At 37.4% G+C, this 23,737-nt stretch overlaps 1 protein-coding gene across 1 annotated transcript in view; it reads right to left on the bottom strand.

Moving 5' to 3' along the window:
* The window catches only part of LOC105223623 (breast cancer anti-estrogen resistance protein 1), a 62,453-nt gene that overhangs the window by 9,954 nt on the left and 28,762 nt on the right, over positions 1 to 23,737 (bottom strand). Inside the window, exons 2-3 of the mRNA XM_049458523.1 lie at positions 18,081 to 18,224; positions 12,207 to 12,524 (exon numbers count right to left, since the gene is read on the bottom strand). Coding sequence (XP_049314480.1) covers positions 12,207 to 12,524; positions 18,081 to 18,224 — 462 coding nt within the window. The remainder of the gene's footprint in view (positions 1 to 12,206; positions 12,525 to 18,080; positions 18,225 to 23,737) is intronic.

Below are 23,737 nucleotides of genomic sequence, written 5' to 3' on the forward strand. Positions count from 1 at the left end.
AAATCAGGTTTTCCAGTAGAAACTATTTAAAATAAGGCTAGGCTTAATATTAAGTGAGAGCACATACTGTATTAGACGAAACTAAAGCAACAGCCCAGTGTGTTTGTAGATTTTGTTTTTATTTTTCTTAAGTTCTAAGTTCTTTTAAACCCCATGCACAATTAATATTTTCGGCTATTTCCCCAAGTACATTAGAATTTCTTTTGTCCAGTTTTGCTAAAATTATTCATTACCATTTTCTTTAAGACTTTAAAAGTTGTGTCTGTCCCTTTTAAAAATGATGATACTATATGTTAGGAAAAAAGATTAGGAGAAAACCAAGGGACTATGCCAAAGCTCCTGGCAACGGCTCTTATCAAAATGGTGCTATAAAAAACTTATCGTTAGACACATTAAGAGTTATAAAATATTAGTAAGAAACTAACGAATTTAAACGAACTGAATATCTGTACTCACAGAGCTGTTTACCGTAGTGCTTAGAAATATTAGCGACAAAGTTATTGTTTATATAATTAGAAAGATGATATTATGGTTCAACCCCAGTGCAAAATTTTTAAAAAATTATTGTTATATTTTTTTCATATTTCGACAGTCTGCAGCTGTAAAAATACTATAGTGAAATTTTAAATCAATATTTCACATATTTTTTGAGTTACAGGCGTAGAAGTTCAATAAGCTCCATCAGTTTACTTTTTTCACGAAATTCCATTTTGTGAATTTGCTTAAATTTTTTATTTGGTGAAAAGTCGAGTAAAATTCTGGGTTAAGTTTTTTTAAAATGCCGCTATTTTTTAGTTTTTGTCATAGGCTGTTGTACAGACAATATCCTCTAAAAATATTATTTTAGGTTTCATTCACAGAACCACTTTAGCATGTGCCAGTGAAGGACCTGCTTTTTTGCGCTTTGGGGAATCGCTTGTAACTCTAAACAAAATTTAATTTTTTCTTCAAAAATTTTGCTGTGGTTCTTAAAATATGTTTAAGCATATCCTTTCAAAAAATTGCTTTTTTGGGCTATCACACTAAGTACATTCCCTAATGTCCAAATATTTGAACCAGTCAAGCGAAAAACTGAAAACGCCGACTTGTTTTTATTAGTCCAAGTCTACATCGATTAACAACCACAGAACTTAACCTAACTTAATCTGTTACAATACAAACCTACTTTAAAAATACTTCACCTCGATTTCGTTAGATAAGTCCTATGCTTTGACCATTAATAAACGTTTTGGAAAGGTTATGTCATATTGTTTCTACAAATTCTCATGTGTAGCCGAATTGAATGCGATAAGTTCTAAGTCCTTTGTTTTTTCAGCTCGTATCGCTTGCCCTATCTTGGATAATTTTAGAACTGAGAGCCATAGCACTAGTATAGATGATTTTATTTCGATATATGTATAGTTTTTTTGTTATTTGTATGTATTTTCCCAGAATTTCTCACCAGATCTGTCACATCGTTTCGGATTGTTGTTGTAGCGGCAAAAAACATTCCCAATATAAGTTTTGCGAACACTGCTTAGTTGAGAGTCCTTGATCGGATAGAAATCACGTTCCGTCCCGCTTAAGTAGACCCGGATATATTGGGAACGGCATTTGTTTTTATCTTAGAATCTGCTTCCTCACCATTTATCAATATGGGATTATATGTGTTTTGTGTTAAGGGATTACATGGGCTTATGGGTTTTAAAAAATCGATTTTTTGTTTGTCTTATGAAATTCTACAATACCTTTAGAATATTGTCCTAAATTTTCAAGTTAATCCGAGTAATAGTTTCGGTGATACAGCTTTGAGAGTTTGTGCGCTCGAGGCTAGCTAGGCTAAGTGCTTAAACGCGTTTTACCCGAAACTGTGCTTGTGAAGTATGTATGTATGTAGATTGGCAAGATTTCTCGAGAACTACTCAACTGATCTTCATGAAATTTTACACAGGTCTTTGAGGTATTCTTAAAGACTTAGATGGGGGATTTTTTTCGATTAGAACTATTTTAAAAAAGAAAATGTCGCGAAATTTGTAAAAATGTCTGCAAAAAATCCAATTTTCAGTATTTTTTTCCCTTCGTCCAAGTTCTCAGTTAAGGTTTTAACTAAAACACGTGTTTATTTAAAATTAGGTGAACCTGTAAGGAGTTATCCTGCCAACGAGGGCGCATATTTTTTCCGAGAGCTCACCGGAAATAGCGTCGCAATGACCGAGTTTAAAATATTTTTTTTTTCAAAAATTTCAGAATTTATTCTAATAAAATACATATTTCTTTTTTTATATGAGAAAAAAAATGTTAAAAAAGGCTTTTTTACCCGAGGTACACCTTAATCAAAGGGTTTCAAGACTTCAGTCCTGTTCTTAGCATTATTAAGGGGATGTCCTTCGTTGTTCTTACTGAACTGGTCATATTTTTTGAAATATTTATACATACATACAATATATGTAAAAACTTATATTCAAGCATTTGGTAACTATGTATACTTGCTTGTCTCAAACGTGCTTAGACCGTTTCCAAGGGTCTGATTGAATTATTGTTGATGATTCACCAGCAACCTTACCAAATTGTTACAATAAAAAAATTTGGCATTCCTGAAATTCCTGCTTGCCATACATACAAACACGAGTTCTTAGAAATGCATTGCACCTATTTATAATTTCTTTCTTGTTTTATGAATGCAATGCAATATTTTTTTTTTATAAACACAAACATACAAACATTTGTTGAGTGCAACCAAAGGAAGTTGTTTAGTTTGTGCGCACATTCCACAGACACTGCCTTATTGCTTATGTTTTTTCGCTTTAATGAGGCTTCTGTATTCAATTTAGATTTTGACTTCAGGTAACGAAAGATCCATAAGCGACGTACACTTCGGTATTGTGCCGCAGCACGCTGAGACAGCGAGACATCGCCAAAAAAAGAGCATAGAATCACTTGAATAAATATTTATGTAACCTTTTACTGTTGTTGTTGGTTTTTTTGTTCCTCTTGCTCTTGCTAAGCTGATGAACCATGCTTTCGTATTTCATGTTCGGTTCACTAGTTGTTTTTGTAGCACATTTCTCTCTTCCAACATATTATACCAATTCGATGCCAAATCATTTCTTTTATATAGATATGCATTTGTGTATGTGTATATAGGTGTGTGAGTGTAGATATGTGCGCACGTATGCACTATTTGTCCGCTATGGCCTTCTCAATGCTATTAGTCCGCGCATTCCCATAATGTGCCAGTCGGCTCAAGCAGCACGCACGTCCGAGCTGGCGAAATTTCTCTCACATGTCCATAACAAGCTGCACGTCGAAGCCGTGGAGCTAGCAGAGTTGTCTGGACGGACAGGCGGACGTACGAGTAAACGGCATAGCGGAGAGGCCATCATGCCAAATGGTCTGGCCAGCTAGCGGCCATATATAGTTTAGTACAGTATAGTGGATATGGGAGATTGCGCGGAAGACCGGCGGCGGGGCGTGCAACAAGCATCATGCCACACGATACAATGGACTCATGTCAAAATACACACATTTCAGTTGAAAAAGAAGTTGTTACTTGCTGCTGCTGTTTTTAGCTGTTTTCGCTGTTAAAGTTATTGCTTTGCAGTGGTTGCTATTGCCGTTGTTGTTGTGGCTTCTGGCCGTTATTGCCAACTGCGCACTCATAAGTTCGTAAAATATAGCGCGAGTATTCTTCAAATGGCCTGCTGCTGCGCAATGGAGTTAAGCAACATTTACAAATATCTAATTCAACACATATATACATACATTCAACGGGTGTTTTTTTTGGACGTGTGGTTTTCAATAAGATAAGACCTTTTTCAAAGTTGGTCTTTCTGACAGCTGTTACTCGGCTATAATCGCGTAATCGTGGTTTGCCATTTCATGGTGAAGAGACTTACTCAGGAACTCTCGTTTAAGGGTTCGGTTTGCGTGACGACTCGCTATAAACTTCCGGCAATGTCGATAATTAGAGCAGCTATGGATTGGTTTCGTACCACGTTTACTCTAGTGGATAATGGGCATCCTCAGAGACGTCGTACAGTGCGCATCGGAGACGCTTTTGCTGCTGGGAAGCAGATTATCGAAGAAGACCACCGCGCGCCCATTCTCTTTATGGACGATACTGCGGAAGGGTCTTGGTTTGGAGTTTCGGACCTTAGTCCATCCACTTTATGAAAGATATTGCGGAAGGATCTTGTTTTGCGGGCTTACAGATTGCAACTCGTGCAATAATTGAAGCCGAGCGATCAGCATTAGCGTCGCAAGTTCGGTGAAAGGATCCAAAACGAGATAGACAATACCGATAGCGATTTTCATAATCAAATTTTGTCAGCGATGAAACCCATCCTCAAAAAGTCAATGTTTGGTGGGCTCTATGTGGAGAGGGAATCATTGGTCCATCTTTTTTCGAAAATGAAGCTGGCCGTAATGTTAGAGTCAACGAGGAACGCCTTGGCTCATGTCTCCGATTAATAACCTTTTCGTGCATGAATTGGAGGATGCTGATGTGCGACGACCTTTGGTTCCAACAAAAACAACGAAACAATCAATTTATTGAAGGAATCTTTTGGTTGTCGTGGATCTGCGGTGTGGCCTCCAAGATCGTGCGCTGGATTATTTTCTGTGAGGTTATGTGATAAGATAAGCCCGAGACGTTTGACGCCGTGGAAGAAAAAGTTCGGCACATTATTTGACATACGGCCCCAATTGCAGTATAAAGTGGTCGAAAATTGGGCCAGTTCGGCTGGAGATTATGCGATACAGGCGCGGCGGTCAGGTTAGGTTAGGATAAAAGGTCAATCCTATACATACTAAGAAAAGATATATTTCTTATAATAAAGCGAAATTGTTGGCCGTAATATGACATTACACGCGTTTTTTCCTTCTTCAAAAATACACGTCTAAAAAAAGACCCTTTATGTACATATGGATGTGGGCTGGCAAATGGCACTGTGCGTTACCCGTACAAGCTATTGCGGCAGCGCGTCTGCATTTGGTCAAAACGTGGACATTTTTAAGCAACAACAAGAAAATGGTCTGTTGCAACACACACACACATGCGCGCACACATACACATACATATAAATTTGTCGAATACAGTTACAGCAGTGGCAACATCACCGCCTGCGGTCAGCAACATCATCATTCGGTAGTTCAACAGCAGCAGCAGCACTTTGATGCGTCGCCAGCGCAACGTGACAAACGATAACAACAACAACAACAACAATATAATCATTTAAGCCAACATCTAGCTAGCTGTAAGTGCCACCACTCCATTTAGCGCCCGCCTCATGTTATGCCGATAGTTATTATTCCTACTGCTGTAGTTGTTGTTGCTATTTGTTTTGATTTCCTAAAAGCTGCACCAGCTGCCCCTAGCCATATGCGGGCTCAAGGAACTCAACTGTTTCGCATCGTTTTGACCATAAAGTTAACTGTCACTCAGCGCCATAATGGTCAGCGGCTGCGATAACGGCGCCAGGCACTATGTGCGCCGATATACATATAAGAAGGCTTTATCTATTTTTCCACTGATTTTTATTTCTTTATTAAATAGCTCTGCATTTTTGTTGCTATAAAAAGCTTTTATTTTTATTATTAAAATATTTTGTACATATATTTTTGTTTTTGTTTTGTAAAATATGCATTTCCTATGAAAACGCATGACATGCTTTGCTATGCTATGTTTTATCGCTCTTTGATGCGTGTGGGCCGCTCAATTACTCAATTTACATTTCCGCTCCAAATTCTGAAAATTTTTACATTTTATTCTGACCAGTTTTTATCACCTTTCGGCCAACGCGCGTCGCCAGTCACTTTATTTGCTTAATGTGAAATTCACTGAAATAACAAATACATACACATACATATGTATGTCCATATGTAATATACATATATAACATATATACATACATGTATAATACTAATATGTATATGATAATTTTTTCCTCAATGAAAATTCACATTTTTCGTCCAAGTGGCGGTGGGCGTTGCATTTTTCGTCTGATCGACTGCTATTTCGCTTGAATGTTGTTGTTTTTGTTTTTTGAATGCACTCAATTGCATGTTAAATGCAAATTCATTTTTTTGCCAAGACTTCGTGCGTTGATTTATTTTTATTAGTTTTTAATGCAATTTTGTCTGTGCAACAGGTACTTATGTGGCATATGTGTAGGAAAACAACAAAGAAACACAAGGTTAAGAGTGCAATGGTTCGGATACTGCCAAAATTATTAAAGAAAAAAATATTTTCAATAATTAATAAAAACAATAGTAAGGCAGAGTTAGGCTTGGGTATAAGCGAACATTTCATACTCTTGGCAGAGAAGACCCTTCAGGTACATAAGGCCTGTTAGTTATATTTTTTTGATTCTAAGCACAAATATTCACCGTTTAAAGAAGAACACTTTCCAAATTTTATTAAGATAACTTATATATTGGCCGATATATGAAGTTTAAAGTCACCCGGAAGCTCGAAAATCTTTATATCAGATATATGGGGCCTAAGGGAAGTATTGACCCTATTCAACCCATTTTCGATGTAGAAAGATATTATTATCAGGAAAAGCTTTTCTCTGAAACTCAATTGTATATTCCATACATTGATCGATATTTTCGGTAAAAAGTCTATCTTCCGATTTCATCGATTTTCACAGTGTTGGTATAATGGGTAGTCGAAGAAGTTTTTTCGTATTTTGTCAATATATGTCGTTGCAGTCGTATATCTCCAATGCTACCAATCACATACTGTATAGTGTTGGAAAGGCGAGAGTTTAAGCTTCATTTAACCAAAAAAATTAATAAAATTCGGGAAAGTTGAAAACAATTTACGGCTGTTCAAAAATGGGTGAAAATAATGAAGAATTTCAGTATATTTCCAAATTTTTGTATCAAACAGGCATTCTTCCAACTAAATTTGTGAAGTTTAGGGAGATGATGCTGTATCAGTACGTGTAGCACAAAATGGTTCGCTCGCTTCCGTTCTGGAAATTTCGATGTGAAAGATGCACCTCGCTCTGGTCGACCTATCGTTGAAAATTCGACATAAGCAGCCATGACATCGCTAAGGAACTTAACATTCATCATCAAATGGTTTTGAACCATTTAAAAAATGTTGGCTACAAAGAGAAGCTCGATGTTTGGGTAGACACACGAATTGTCTGTGAAATATTTAATGCACCGAATTAACATCTGCGATTCTTTGCTGAAACGAAATTAAGTCGAACCATTTCTGAAGCGAATGGTAACAGGAGACCAAACAGAAAAAGGCTTCGTCTTTCATCAGGACAACGCTAGATCACACGTATCTTTGATGACTCGGCAAAAACTGGGAGAGCTTGGCTGGGAAGTTTTGATGCAACCACCATATAGACCTGACCTTGCACCATCGAACCACCATTTGTTTCGGTCAATGCAGAACTCCCTTAATGGAGTATAGTTGGCTTCAAGAGAAGCCTGTGAAAATTACTTGTAGCAGTTTTTCGCCGAGAAACCAGAAAAGTTGGACGCTGATAGAATAATGTCTCTAGCGGAAAAATGGCAAAAAGTGGTCGACCAAAATAGTACAAATTTGGTTATATATATAAATATTATAAAAATAAAAAAAATAAGTTGGTTAGAAATACGAACATTTTCCAATAGCCTTTATTGCCTGAATCGCCGATAGAATAAGATATCGAGTTGACTTGATAAATGGCGAGTTAATCGCGGCTAATTTCTTTAAGAAGAAGAAAAGTGTAATAGGAGAGAGAGCGAGAAAGAGAGTTTCAGTTTTATTACATCACCACTTTCAGCAAGCTTAGAATGAAAGAAGTCGCGAGCAAAACTCATAACTCAACTTTTCCTCCTATGAAAGCTGTCTACGAAACCTGTCCGAATGTGTCCGACATCGTTTTGAATTTTATGCGATTTTTAAGAAATTAAAGTCAAATTTTATTGCATTCAGCGTACATATAGGCAGACAGACATTACTAAAACTGTAAATCTTGCATATTTGTTGACCGCAGCGCTGCAAGTAAAAGCGAAATACGCGGCCACAGCCACGAGCCGTTAGTCAGTACGAGTATTTTACGAGTTCCAAGCTCGTAGAAAAAGCTGTGTGGCACCGGCTAACTCCACTCTTCACTCAGACCGTCGCTGCTGCTGCTGCTGCTGCATGCGTTAGCTGCCACAGGCGTATAACAAATTTTGGACACTCAACTTTTTCATTTACAATTGTGTATGTGAGTGTGTGTGTGCTTGATTGCTATTATTTTTATGATTCCGTGTGCTGGTTAACTGCAATTGCACGGGCGCTGGTGGCCGAGTGGCATCAAGGGGTCGCCTGCTTTTCTTGCTGTGGCTAGTACATACATATGTATGTATGTATGTGTGTTTAGTGAAATGAATTTACGTGCCTGAATGAGCTTTATGTGATTTCCAGATTGATGATTTTTGATATTGAGTAGAAACTTTTATGAGTCTATAATTTTCATTTGCGAGTTTTTCACTTGTCTTTTTGGCGTTGCGCTCACTGCTGAGTTTCTCACTTTTTATTGAACGTTTTGCATTTGATTTGTATTTTATAGGAGAAAGGGAAAGTAACATTTACCGAATTGCAATTGCAAGGCGTTTGCGAAAGTGTGTTTGTTTGTATGGAGTTTTGTGGTAGACAATGTTTTGATAGGTAAACAGATAGTGGGTGTATTATATGTAAATAGATTTCAATCGTGATTAGCTTGTCGATTTTCCACAAAAACAAAACAAAATTAACTTGGGTTGCACCGTAGCTGCAATACCCTTCACTGTTTAAGAAGTTTTCCATTTAAAAGCTTGATTTTGATGAGTCAGTTTGTATGGCAGCATATGCTATGATTGCCCGATCTAAAAACAATTCTTTGGAGGTTATAGTGTTGCCTTGGAAAATATTCTACGTGAAATTTCGTGAAGATATCTAGTCAAATAAAAAAGTTTTCCATACAAACACTGGATTTTGACCAAACAATTTGTATGGCAACTATATGCTATAGTGATCCGATCTGAAATTTTTTTTCGGAGATTAGAGCGTTGTCTTGGAAAATACTCCATGCGAAATTTCCTGAAGATATCTCATGAGTTAAAAAAGTTTTTCATACAAGGACTGGAAGACCTCCACTGCTGAGTTTCAAGACCTTTCGACCGATCGCTTTGTAGGGCAGCTAAATGCTATCATAGTTGGATCTAAAAATTTTATTCGCATATTGTAGAGTTACCTTCGACAATTATGCTTGCCAAGTTGTGTGAAGATATCTTGCCAAATAAGCGAGTTTTCCATACAATGACTGAATTTTCATCGATCAATTTGTATTGCAGTTACATATATCCTATAGTCGTCCGATGTCGACGGTTTCGACAAATGAGCAGTTTCTTCGAGAGAAAAGAACGTGTGCGAAATTTCAGAACGATATCTCGAAAACTGAGGGACTATTTCAGGTATAAACGAACAGACAAATGGATTAAATCGACTCAGTTTTCATGTAAATCTTTTACAGTGTTAAAAACTTCATAGCAAACTTGATATAATCTATTCAGGGTATAAAAATTAATTGCAATAAAAAGTTTGTTTTATATAATAAATTATACGAATTTGCGCCGCAAATTTGCATTGAACCCCCACACCAAAGCGGGTGCAATGACCAAGCCACTAAATTTTTTCGCTATTATCAGTGAAATGTAAGCGAATCCGGTTTTACGCTTTTAGTTTTCAATTACATAGCGCTCCCCAAGCGCATTTACATTTCCAAATTATCCAAATAATAGCTTTTTTCGCACTCTCCCATATCGCTGATCGTCGGCTGTCTCATTTTGTGATCCGCAAACATGATCTTATCGAATGTCAATTGACACCTTTTCACATTATTCACCTGAATACACACCACACCTCACACTTCGTAATCAAATTGAATGGCGTCGCGCAAAATCGGATCAAGTGGGCTTAAAAAAGCCTGCGAGTCGCCGCTGCGGCAGCTCAAGCGTCAAATGCCAATCAGTAGTGAGCAATCAACCACCACTAGCCACCAAACACCACTCCACTGGCCGTCTGCTATTGATCACATACACTTGGCCAGTTAACGGTGTCTAAACTTTAGACACTTAATGCACAATTCACAATGAGTTTGCGATTTTTTAAAGTTATTTCTTTTTGCGATATTTTGGCTTTGCATTTTTGCGACTACTTTGTTGGCTTTGGCTAGCAATCTAGTTGAAATGCTCTAATTAAGTGCAAATAATGTGGTATATACATATATATGTATGTAGATAAAAAGTTTATTTGTAAGTATATGTATATATAATATGTACGATTTTGCTGTGTCGCACACCACGAGCGCATCACATGTGCGACCTGCTTCGGTTTTAAGTTGTAGCATTCGTAAAAGTAGGTGGAATTACCACAAATGTTTGCGAATGATAACAGAAATTTGTCATCAGCTTAGCGAAAAATGGGTGGAGTACAGTAAAATTCAATGTTTTCTATGAAACTTAGCTCAAGAATTAGATTCAAAGTGTCATACGTTGATCTTTTATTAAATTTATGTTCTGTAAAGAATGTGTTTCGCGCGCTTCGCTCAAATAAGCTATATACTATTCGCAATACCATCATCCATCTTGAGACTCAGCATTTAGTATTCGACCGCATTCAGCACGTCCAGCTCGCAGAGAAGCAAATATAGCAGCCGTAGAGTGTCCACGAAGACGATGTAGAGTCGATTCGGCGGAAAAAAACAACGTTTTGGCGTGGTTTGTGGGCTGGTGGAATTATCGTTCCATATTTCTTCAAAAATGGGGCCGATGAGATCGTAAATGTGTTCTCGGCGACATTTGGTTCCAACAAGACGGGTCCACTTCTCACACATCGAATCAATCAATGGATTCATTGAGAGAACACTTCGGTGAGCAGATATATAATTTCCTGTTGTGGGCCGGTCGATTGGATCGTATGATATCACACCGTTAGATTTTTTTTGTGAGGATATGTAAAGTTTAAAGTCTACAGGGTTTGTCTGGAAAGCAAGAGGACTGATTTTCTTCCACCGCAACTATACTTTGGAGCGTGCTGGCATCGACCGGATTCGGTAGGGGCATTCCTAGCTAAGGAACGAACGCCAGGTCGGTTTTTTCCGAGCACCTGGATAGTCAGGACAAACATTTTCGCGCGGCGTGTTAGTGTGAATGGTGCAAGCCGAAAATGCAGTGTTCATTAGAGCAGAGGTACGTGATTAAATTCTGTGTGAAACTGGGTAAATCTGCGACAGAGACGTTTGCTTTGATCAAGCAGGCTCACTCAGATGGTGTGTTTCGGAGCCACCATATCTTTTTGGAGAGCCAGAAAGAGATCGCTTATGAAGACCGCAAGAATTAGCAAATCCAAAGTGAAAACGTTGCTCATTTTCTTTTTTGACATCAAAGGCATCGTCCACCATGAATTTTTTCCTCCTGGACAAACCATCGACGACAAGTTTTATGGAAATACTCAAGATACTCCAAAGAAGGGTCAATCGGCTCCGACAAGCCATCGCAGCCGATTGGAAGTTGCATCACGACAACGCCCCGGCCTAACCTACCTAACCAAGGCCAGCATCCGAACGTTTCCGCAACGGCCCAGATGTGGCCACCTGACTTTTTTTGTTTCCTTGCCTGAAAAGGCCGATGAAAGGCAGGCATTTTGAGACGACAGAAGGGATCCAAGCAGCATGCATCTCGGCTCTCAAGGCTATTCCGGAGAATGCTTTCCCTGACGCCTTCAATGCTTGGAAATCGTGTTGGCCGCGCTGCATCGGCGCAGAAGGAGACTATTTTGAAAGTTTTTAAAGAATTGTAACGATTGGTTCAATAAATTGGCCTTGGAGCAAAACATCGCGCGTGTCATTCGCCAGTTTGAAATCACAAGACTTGAAGTTCATTGGCAACTCAAGAATAAAAACGTCATTTATTAAAGGATTATTATTATTATTAATAAGACCTCACATTTTGCACGAAGTTCCATAAGCCTACAACTGAGCGATAGACTCCTTCTACTACAGCAGTTATGCTAATTTTGAGCTTGCATAACGCGCCAAATCCCTTAAAAAAGCGAATTTCCGCTACTCACGTCCTTGCTGTGCCTTATTTGCATTTCAAGCTGACAGTTTAAACAGCCATTCACTCTTTAACATACACACAAATACACCCACACATACAGAGACAACATAACTAAGCCATATGGTGTCGCTTACCTTATTTGGCGATACATGCCAGGAGCGTCGTGTGCCCTGTCGCTGCTGCTGTGTCAGGAGGTGTGTCTGTTGATTGTCGCGCAGTCCGACACCGTTGTGGGCGTTCGCATGGCTGGCATGATGACTACTGCTGCCGCTGCTGCTGATGGTGCCACCGCTGCTGTTAATGGACAAATGATCATAGCAAGCGGTGGAGTTGCTGTTCAAGGTGAGCAGGCTGGGTGCCAGCGAGGGACAGGGTGAGGGTGGCGGTGACAGCGAATAACAGCCGGAATCGTAAGAGTTTAATATGCGTAACCGATTGCCGGGACAGAGGCCCTGAAATGAACAAAGCGAGGAAATATATAGAAATATGTGAAATATATAAATAATGTGCATAACTGTATATACCGCTATTTAATTCCTACAACAATTAAGTAACTAGCTCAAATCAATGGCGAAAAGTTAATTGTGATTCATTGCCTTTGCTTAAATGGCCTCAATTGCTTTGTTCACTTGCTGTTCATTGTTAGAAAATTGCCAACAATTATTTGATAGATTTGCGAAATTAATATTTATATATTTATGTGAATTGATAAATTGTTGCAATATCGAAAAATCGGTGGCGCAGTCACGACAATAATTAAGTGGCGGACATAACCGTCAACCGCCATGCCATTGTGCAAACGATGAATTATTATATTGCAATTAAGGAGAACGCACACATATAAAGATACATAAATATACACGTATCATATACATATCGTCACCTGAAATGCAAAATAACGTAACAACATTTTCAGAAATTTACAGTGGCATGAATGAAACACGGAATAAAATGGAACATGAGTGAAACAAAATATTAATATTGGTTAAAACTGGTTTATATATGACCGCAGAACCAGAAAATGTTGAACATATTTAATATTATGTATATAATTTGAAGTAGTGAAGCGTAGTCAATAAGACACTCAATTTCGAATTTTTTGATGATACGTTATTTTGCATTTCAGGTGACGATATGTATGTTTTTATATATAATATAATATAATTACTTTTAGGTAGCTGTTTGCCCTAGTTACACCCAGTTTAATTTCGGTTTTTCATACATACCCTGTAGGAAAATTTAAAAAAAGGTACATATGTATGTTTCGTATGACCTTAAAATAATTGAGACATTCTTAAATTTGTTCTTAGGCGCGTGCTTCTTAGAGATCTATCTATGTTTTGCATCATTCTGGTAGAGATCTATCTATGTTCTGCATTTGAAATAACCATCCATAGAGCAGTAGAAAATCTATTAACCCGTATAAGGTTTTTTCAGTATGTTAGAATCAGAATGTTACTGTGATCGATCCCTAAATCCATATAGCCAAACATTTTCGATGAGTATTTTATTTCTAAAGTCACTCTTTCGAATGAGTATTTTCTAGAAGGAAATCGGCTGGGATTTGTATCCGTAAGTGAGGAAGGGGGTTTTTCCATCTTACAGGAATTTTTGTGCGAAACTATACAACTCCTCTTCATACCTTTTGTCCAGAATAAAAAAAAAATACATTATAAAATGTCGTAAAATTTAGCAAAAAAAAAATGTTAGAGTCGTTTGACCACACTGCTTTTCTCCTTAAATTCTACAGTAATATACATTTCAGTCTTCGGTCTTATATTTTTCCTACAAGGCAGCTTTCGATTTTCCGAATATTTATTTCATCGTCCTTACCCTTTTCCTAATCGATTCCTTCGATTTTCCGAAAATTTATTTCAGCTCTTTTACTTTGTTCCTACAGTGCACCTTTCAATTAACCGAATAGATAATCCAACTCCTTTGCATTGTTTTACAGGGAAGCTTTCGGTTTGGAAAATGTTTATTTCTTACTTTTTCCTGAGTTTCCTAATATTTATTTCATTACCATAATTCTTTTTTCTTGAAAAAAATTATTTCAGAGTCCATACATTTTTCCTACAGGTCAGTTCTTGATTTTTCCAAATTTTCATTGGCATTAAATTTTTCCTAAAATTTCCAAAAAAATATTTCAGCTCTTTACTTCCTACAGGGCAATTTTCGATTTACACAATATATAACCCAACTCCTTTGCTTTATTTTACAGGAGAACTTCCGGTTTTGAAAATATTATTTCAGGGTCCTTATTTTTTTCTTACAGATCAGCTTTTGATTTTTCTAATATTTATTTCCTTGCTATAAATTTTTTCCACAAGGCAGCTTTCGATTGTTCGAAAATTAAATTTTTTTGCGTGGCAACATTGCAAATATTATATGTGTAAATTTATGCTGCATTTATGTAAGCATTTTTGTTGTTGTTGTGGTTTTAGTTGAGGCTGTGATGCGACGAATGTTGTTGATTGCTCCAAATTCGCGACAACCGAGCAACAAGCCAACCCACCGAGCTGTCAACAAGTAAGCGCAGAACACATGTTGCCAATAAATGTCAAAAACAACAACAACAACAACGATATAGCCGCAGACACGCCACCACATTGTTGCCAACGCTTGCGCCAAGCAATCAAGCAGCAATAATGTTTCGCCGACGCTTTTGTTTCTAGGTAGCGGCATACATACTAATGCCGTTACTGCAGTTGCTGTTGATGTTGCTATTGTAATTGACTTTTGGGTTAATTGTTTCTATTAGAGTGTGGTGTTGCCTTTTTAATTAAACTTTTCCAATTTTTATTGCCGCCAGCGTGTTTGTTGTAGTGCAGCAATGAAAGTGTTGTTAATTTTTTTATATTTTTTGTTGATGTTTCAAATTTTTATTGCTTTTGCACCGCTTGACAAACTGTTTTGCTGGCCAATCGCTGATTATTTCGCCGCTGACAAGTGGTTTCTGTGCTGCTTTGACGCTAAGCCGCCGCCTGAGTCGTTTGGCGCCGCCAGCTTTGTGGCTGCAGTCGCTCAGTTGATGCTTAAATGCGACGTTTGTGTATGTGTGCTTTCAACTCGCTTTGTGGCATGTGGCGCATTTAAACGGCGCTTAATTAAATTGTTAGCAAACATACACACTCACACACACTAACATCGTGACGCACCGAAATCAATGCCCCAGTGTATTAAATTAAAATAAATTAACGTTTTGTCTGTCAGTTTGACACTGCCAGCCATAAATATCCATTTGGTACGATTTTTGGCAGTGAATCGATTATTTTTGAATTTTTGCAATAGACTCTCAAGGTTGCGCGCAAAAGCGAGATAGTGCATTGACAGATAAATACAAATGTAGTTATGGTTTTGTATATGTATTTACTTGCATTAGTGAGAACTTATTTCGGTTTTTAATGAGACTTTATATTCAGTCTGGAAAATCAAGAAGTTGCAAAAAAAAATAATAATTAACTTAAATAATGGAATGGAAATGTAAACATGAATAGATATGAATTGGGCTGGCAGTGAATGAGGGCAAACCGAGATATCTCCTGTCATCAATCAAACAGCCGTCGGACTCGCGATTTGGCTCTCACGTCACTGTTGACAGTCATAACTTCGAAGTTGTTGATAATTTTTTCTCTATTGGGCTGTGAAGTAAAGTCCTACCTCGACGAACAAAGACCAAACTCTACAAAGCACTCATCATCGCCGTTCTGCTATATGGTGCAGAGGCTTGGACGATGACAACAGCTCATGAGTCGGCGTTACGGGTTTTCGAGAGAAAGGCTCTGCAGAGGATTTATGGTCCTTTGCGCATTGGCAATGACGGTTATCGCAGTCGGTGGAATAATGAGTTGTACGAGATAAACGTCGTCATTGACGTCGTTCAGCAAATTAAGAGAGAGCGGCTATGCTGGCTATGTCATGTCGTCTGAATGGATGAAAATACTCCAGCTCTGAGAGTATTCGATGCAGTACTGCCAGGGAAAGCAGAGGAAGAGGAAGACCACCACTTCGTTGGGAAGACCAAGCGGAGAAGGACCTGGCTACACTTGGAATATCCAAAAGACGTCAAACAGCGAAAAGGAGGCACGACTGGAGTACTGTTGTAAAATCTGCTATAATCGCGTAAGCGGTGTCTACGCCATTAAAGAAGAAGAAAATAAATTGCCTTAGTTAGGCCCAAGCTCTACACCGTTACTTGACGGTATTTTGTTACTTAGAGACAAGACAAAGAGTATTTTTGGGTTTATCGCACTCAACGTGTATGATTTCATGAGAACTACTTGGCTTGCGTAGTTGTTTTACACGATTCTCTTGAAATGGGTTGCTTGAGAAATATGACTTACCGTTTTCGGGCATCTTCCTTAGAGATTAACTACCTTACGAACCGTGCGAACTAACAAAGATACCTAGGGAACTCGAAAACTGAATATTTTTAGTATAATTAAATGAGCTTTTCCGCAAAATCAAATGATCGGAGTTAGAATTTTCAGCCATAAACTTTTTTAAAATAAGTTTTAGGCTATTTCAACACTCAAGTGTAAATCAAAGCAGAGTTAATATCAAATATGTAAGAAGTGGGGCAATTTCACACTAGTTAGTGGTAATGAAATGCTATTGTAGCTGCTTAAAACATTGACCGAGTTGTGTTAGGTGATGTGCTGCGGTGACAGTTCTTGACCGCATCCAGACCAGTTGCAGTTCCGGTTACGAAAACCCGATTATTGTAATTATCACATATTTATCATCGATGTTTTTCTGTTCGCATTCCTTTAATGTCAATTCATGTGTATTCATTGAACATTAAGCTTCAAGCATTTTTCATATTTTTGTGAACTACAATGGTCTTCAATCTGTTTGAACTTAAGTTAACTTAATCTTAAATTTTAAATAACTAGGTAGGAGACATTTGAATTTACGAGTTTATTCCAGAATTAAGGGTATAAGGGGTCTTAGCTAAGCAAATTCTTAAAATATCTTTTTGTGTGGCATTCAAGCAGCAATGCCTCAAATTCTACTTCGATCAAAGGAAACTGGGATATAAAGTGATATAAAATGTATTTCCGGCTTGAGGATTTGGTTTTATTTTTGCTGTGATTAAGCATACATACAGACATATATGTATATAAATACCAATACATTCCTCTAAGCTCGCATATCTCAAAGTGCTTGTCAGAAAATTAACACCACACTAACCCCTTCAACTTTATTCTAAAGTACTTGCATGACTCTAGGCAGAACATGCGTCCAACTACAGCAGCAACAACAATAACTGCAAATTGAATGTCAAACATTATGTTGAATCCCACAAAACAAAAAAGAAAAACTTTTGAAATGTTCTGCAATTTGCGTGCAATTAAAAACTAAATTCCACTGCGTGACAAGCAAGCGCCCCGCAGGCCCCCACCACAGACACCGCAACGCTAAAGCACTTGCAACAAGTTGACTGCCTCTCCATACGCCTGCCTGTACAATTGCTGCCACTTCACACTCCTGTGGCTGTTGCTGCCATCGCAGCTACTTTGTAATTATCCCTGCACTAAAAATAGCAGCAAATCTAAAATGCTGTGAAATTAAAGTGCTGAGCCAAAAACCACAGCAACACCCTTGCGGCTATGTTGCTAATAGTGCTGTTAGTCGAAAATGAACGGCTGAAGAGCAGCAGAGCTGAGCGACTGAGCGCCTGAGCGGATACGTTGCTGATGCATAGATTAAGTAATTTTGCATATTTTATTAATAACAAAGCTGTCACTCAGCCAATCAGACAGTGCGTCCTGCAGTCATCCACTCCTTTATAGTGTCCGCTTTGCGCTCTTACGCACGAAAATAGTTGCTGCCACTTGTACCTACAGTTCGTCTTAATATAATTTTTAGTGTGGTTGCTTTTATTGTTCTACTTCTGCCTTTAGCCGCAGCCAATTTAGGCATTACAAATGGTTTGCTGATAAAAATCTGACAATGCTGTTAACTTCGCGTTTAAGTTTGTTGCGCCGAAAATGGCAAATGCTTACCTCGCGTCCACGCAAACAGCAGAGCCACCAACCTTTCAGGCCGTCTGTGTCCTGTTCTATGACGGTGAGGACATCGCCTTTCTTGAAGGCCAACTCATCGGGCGAGTCGGCAATGTTGTCATAGATCGCTTTCGCATAAAGTTTCTGCAAATGAAAAGAAAAAGTTGAAGAGTTAGATGATTTATGAGATTCTGGGATAGCCATGGGTAGTCTTAAAACTATATTTTATGTTCTTTTTTTTAACTGACAAAAGTACCGCTAGTGGTTGTAAGAGTAAATGTGCACTATTTGAAGTCTTTGTTCTTTAGGATTTACTGAAATACTAGATGGATAATCGAGCGTTCACGTCAATATTTCGAGTTACAGGAGAAGCTTAATGAACAGCCGTTTCCGTATGTAAAAAACTATGCTTTTAACTTTGTATTTTTAGAGCTATTTTCTGTCACTATCTGGTTAGCAGCCATCTGTCAGTTAAGTTCTGGTTAACTTAACCAAGACTCCTTCTTTCCGTAAAGAACTTTTTTTTTAACGTTTTCTCAAAATTTAGTTAGCAGACATCTGCCAGTTAAGTTCTGGTTAACTTAACCCAGGCTCCTTCTTTCGGTAAAGAACTTTTTTTTAACTTTTTCTCAAAATTTAGTTAGCAGACATCTGTCAGTTAAGTTCTGGTTAACTTAACCAAGACTCTTTCTTTCGGTGAAGAGCTTTTTTAATCATAACTTAACTGACAGATGGCTGCTAACCAGAAATTGAGAAAACGGGCCTTAATTGAGTTAACACATTTTTCCCCTTACCAACAATCCCGCCTAAAGGGTGACGAAATAAAATGGGTTCTGAAGTTCTTACAAACTTCAAAAGTCAGTACTCAGTAATAAATAGCTGGTCAGATTTAGCTCTTCAAAAGAAGAAACCTCGAAAACCAGTGATAGATAATGAAGTTCGTATAATCTCAAACAATCAATCGTTAATACGAGGGATATTGTCGGTTTAAAGATGCTCAAGTTGTTTCACTTTCATGAAGCTTATTTGTATTATCCGGAAAGTAATAGGGCTGATTTTCTTCTGCCGCGACGAACGAACAGCTGGTCAGTTGTCTCCGAGCACCTAGAGGGTCAGGTTTCGCTCGAGGTGTTTCTGTGAGTGATGCAAGCCGAAAATGCATCATTCGTTAGAGCAGAGGTACGGGATTAAATTCTGTGTAAAACTCGGTAAATCTGCGACAAAGACGTTTGCTTTGATCAAGCAGGCTTACGCAGATGTTGCTTTAGCAAGAAGTGGTGTGTTTTGGTGGCAGATCGGAACAATGAGCAAATCCAAAGTGAAAACGATACTCATTGTCTTTTTTGACATTAAAGGCATCGTCCACCAAGAATTTGTTCCACCTGGACAAACCGTCAACGCCAAGTTTTTCTTGGAAGTCCTCAAGATACTCAAACGAAGCGTCAATTGGGTTCGCATTGGGTTGGCTTCGCAGCCGATTGAAAGTTTGCCCATGCCAACACCTCGGCTCACACCGCCGTCTTGTGAACAGCTACCTAACCAAGGCCGGCATCCCAACACTTCCGCAGCCTATTTTAAAAGTTTTCAAATAATTATAACGATTGGTTCTATACGTTTTTTAAATCGACTCAGTCCTATTACTTTCTGGACAAACCCAGTATATCTCTTTACGAGTACGAAATACTCCAAAAGGCTGTTAACACTGGAGAGGTAAGCTCAGTATATTTAAAGTTCAGCAGCACTCAGTTCCTGTCTATCTACCATATATGTATGTACTCGTATATGGCATGAAAGGGCTCAGACTCCAAGTATTAGGGATCCATACGTTTCTCTTGTAAACTGTTGATGATGCTTTGAGACTGTGTATGACATTTTGGTTTCAAAATTCTGTTTTTGTATCTTAATGTATGTTCTTATGTCTTGTCCTCACCGAAACTGAAGTCGACTAACTGACCTTCACGATGTCAGCATACGAAATTAGATTTTGCATTTTTGACAATTTTGTCTTCGCTCTTTTTTTTTGTATTTACAACCTACATATTTGTCTGCCTACCTTCTTCATCTGCACCACCTTTTCGCAATAAAATTGTGTGCACTCGGCGGTTTTTGCGACTTAATTAAAAGGTAGAAATTCCAAGAATCCAAACAAGTTTGCTTGAAATCTGAGCAGATAAAAATGTTGAGCGCACGATAATGGATTATAATAAAGGCAAGCGCGGCTTTCATTAAGCCTGGCACTAACGCCACACAGTGTATGTACTCTGTACACTACACTATGTGCGTATGTACCGCACAGGCTGAATGTGGAGTTAGCGCCGAAGTTGTGTGTCGTCAAATGCTGCAGAATATGAATGAATGAATAAATTGAATGAATTGCGGTTGTGGCTTACTCAATACTCTCTTATCTGAGACTCTATACGCTTGGCATTTCCTGTTTACGTCTAAGCCTTTACGAATATTTATAGAAGCACAGTTAGATATTGGCTAAAATTTTTATTTTCTCTTTGTGTGAACCTTGTCTTTCTGAAGTTAAGGTGTGTTTGTAGATAACTTTTAGCAGATCTGAGTTAATGTGTATGTATGTGTGTGCTATGTGAATTTTCTCCGAACCCAATAAAGCACCGCTCCACCTTTTGGGGCTTGCCCTGTGACTGCTGACGTACATATACATTCGTATTTAGATACTAGAAGCCTGTCATTCGTTTCTTCTAGATTTTATGACTGCACGTTTTCCTAGAGAAACTTGTTTTTCTTTTCATTTGTTTCTTTATTATTTTTAAACTATTTGTTTTTCTATTTTTATAGCCTTTTATTTGATTTGTATTCGAAATAAAACTCGCACCATTTGCATTGTTTTGAGTGATATAAATAATCCAAAAAAAAATCGAAACAAAACCGCACTTGAATGCCAAGTGTCAAGAGTTGACTGCAAGAAAACCACTTAAGACCACGAATGCGCCTCAGCGCGGGGCATGACACCACACACTTTCGTAACAAAAGTAAATAAATTTCTATTTTTTCCAATGTAAATTTCAATAGGTGGAAAATCGCCTTTGTCTTACACTAAAAGCCTGCGTCTAATTTGTTTAAGTCTGAACTTAATTTGGCTTTGTGAAGTGTGGCGTGAGAGTAACTCTCGAAATGCGTGTCTCAGCCAGCATAAGTGCGTATACATAGCACCAATGCTAATTGAAAATGTCAATATATCAAAATGTCGAACGTTTGAACCGTTTTGTTCATTTGGCTGTGTGGCGTTTGGGTGGTATATGACAGCCCTTTTAATTGCTTGCTGCGCTTGCGCAAAGGCTTTTGTACGCGCTCGCCACGTATTTGCTTTGTGGCGAAATTGTAAATAGTGTTTCGGCTGAAATTCGACATCTCATGCATCATTTATGGTGTAAAGTTATTTGTAGTTTCTAATTTGTTTATTTTGCACTCGTTAGTTGGCGGAAAATGCATACATTTTTACATATGTAAATGCGCATATTGGTTTTAGCGTTTAAATGCATGATTTTTTAGACTTGTAAAGCCATAATTTTCTTAGAATTCGCTACAAGTTATAGATTTAAACATTTGTACATACAGTTTTGTGCAGCAAAAGGGAGATATATGTTAAAAAATAAAAAAGGTTTACTTGAAATTTTGAAAGCACGAAAACAAAACCCTTTCACTTAAATCCTCTCTGAGCGCATTTAAAAATATTATACATTTTAGAAATTGTAGAAATAAAAATAACGGGGTTTTCCATAAGAGCGCTACAAAAGTTTTTTTCTTAATAAAATAAAAGAAGTCCAGACGCTGAACCCAATTTTCGACGGTTTTCACACATAAACCGGCCGACACTGCTACAATTTCTCGTTCTATATTCGTACTAAGCTCATCAATCCGCGTTGACTTGTTGGCATAGACTATAGAATTAACGTAGCGCCACAGTAAATCGCACGACCGTGTTTTTTGGACATTCCACCGAATGTTTTTATAACTTGATCGTTGAATGATTGTTATAAATGTGAATATAAATATTTTTTTCATAGTAATTATTTATATTTTCTGTGAAGAGCTTCACTTTATACCCTTTTTGTATCATTTTAAGCTTTCCATTACATTTTTACGCCGAAATGTAGGCAACAAAAACTTCGCTATATTGCCTATTTACATTAAAATAATCTTGACTCTTGCTTTCACCCTAACTGACAGCATTAATAGTAATATTTTTGGATATTTGAAGAACAAGAAATCCTAGCGAGATCCATAAATGCGATTGTTTGGAACCGAGTTTGCGCCAAAGCATTTGAAGAAAACGAAGTTATTGGTTTAAATTTTTATTTTCACTTTGTGGTTAAATGTTAGCTCATTCTTCATTTCCTCAAATGTCTTAAAAAACTCTTGATGGTTACTGGTTTGGACAAAACGACGCCTCATTTCAAGCTTTCCATTTTACTTTTACGCCGAAAGGTAGGCAACAAATATTTTGGCGATTCTGCATATCCATAATTTTTTATTGGTATACTATATAGTTGGATTCCAAATCTTGCTAATTATCAAACTTGTAACATTTTTCAATAATATGCATACAAGCGTACATTTTCAAAAAAAAATTTCTAAGGATTACAAAACTTTATATTTTTTCATTCAAAAGTACGCTGTTTTTAATCTTAGTTTCGCATTTTCTTCACACTCATCACTGCTCTTACAGCAATCGTTTCTAATTTGTTGTACAAAACTGTAAATATGCAAAACACCGCATTAATATTCATTAATGTTTCATGGTTTCTTAACAAATTAGTTAAAGAAGCTTACTGTAATTCATAAATCCATGAATATTGTTTTTCATTTGGGTCATTAGAATATGTTTTTCTGACTAAATTTCGCAATTTAAAATTATTTACAATTGGCATTGAGCAGCAAATAATCATTTTGAAAACTGTAAACACTTTACGCTTAAATTTTTCAATTTAATATGAATTTAAATATAATTTTTTACTACATATATGGTAATAAAAACTCTATATACTCTTTGTTCTTTATGAAATAATCGAAAAATTAGCAACACTTTAAGTTCATGCAAATATTTTTTCAAGCAAAACATGTTGTTCTCTCAAATGTTTTTCTATAAATCACCTCTACCATGATCGCGCACTTATTTGAGCACTCAAAAATAACTACAACAGTAAAAAATTATGTTCTAACAACAATAACCGTTACTGCTTCATTAACGCTACCGACTACTTGCACGTTCGTCAAGTAAAACTTCATTTATTTCATATTCATATTTGGATGGCCAAAGAGTACATATGTGAAGAAAAAAAAATGTGAAAACTGAAGCAAAAAGGTAATAATAAAATATTAAGTGGGAAATAAAAACTATCGAGTGCAAAACTTTCTGTCGAAAGGTTATTAACCAACAGCGCGAAGAAAGAAGAAATCAGCAAAAGCTCAACACTCGTTAAAGACGCTTACAAAAAAAGTGGGGTTAATGAAAAGGTGGGAAAGCACAAAAAAGTGAATATTCAAAATGACTTCATATTACCTGCGTATATAAAAGTAAAACGCAAGTTAACGCTTAATGAACACTTTTACAGAATATGCTGACTGAGCGAACGCAAGAAGCCGAGAAAAAACCCCATTACCCAGCTTGGGCTCTAAAAATATCAGCT

This window comes from Bactrocera dorsalis, chromosome 5 (genome assembly GCF_023373825.1).
Source record: "Bactrocera dorsalis isolate Fly_Bdor chromosome 5, ASM2337382v1, whole genome shotgun sequence".
NCBI lineage: Eukaryota > Metazoa > Arthropoda > Insecta > Diptera > Tephritidae > Bactrocera > Bactrocera dorsalis.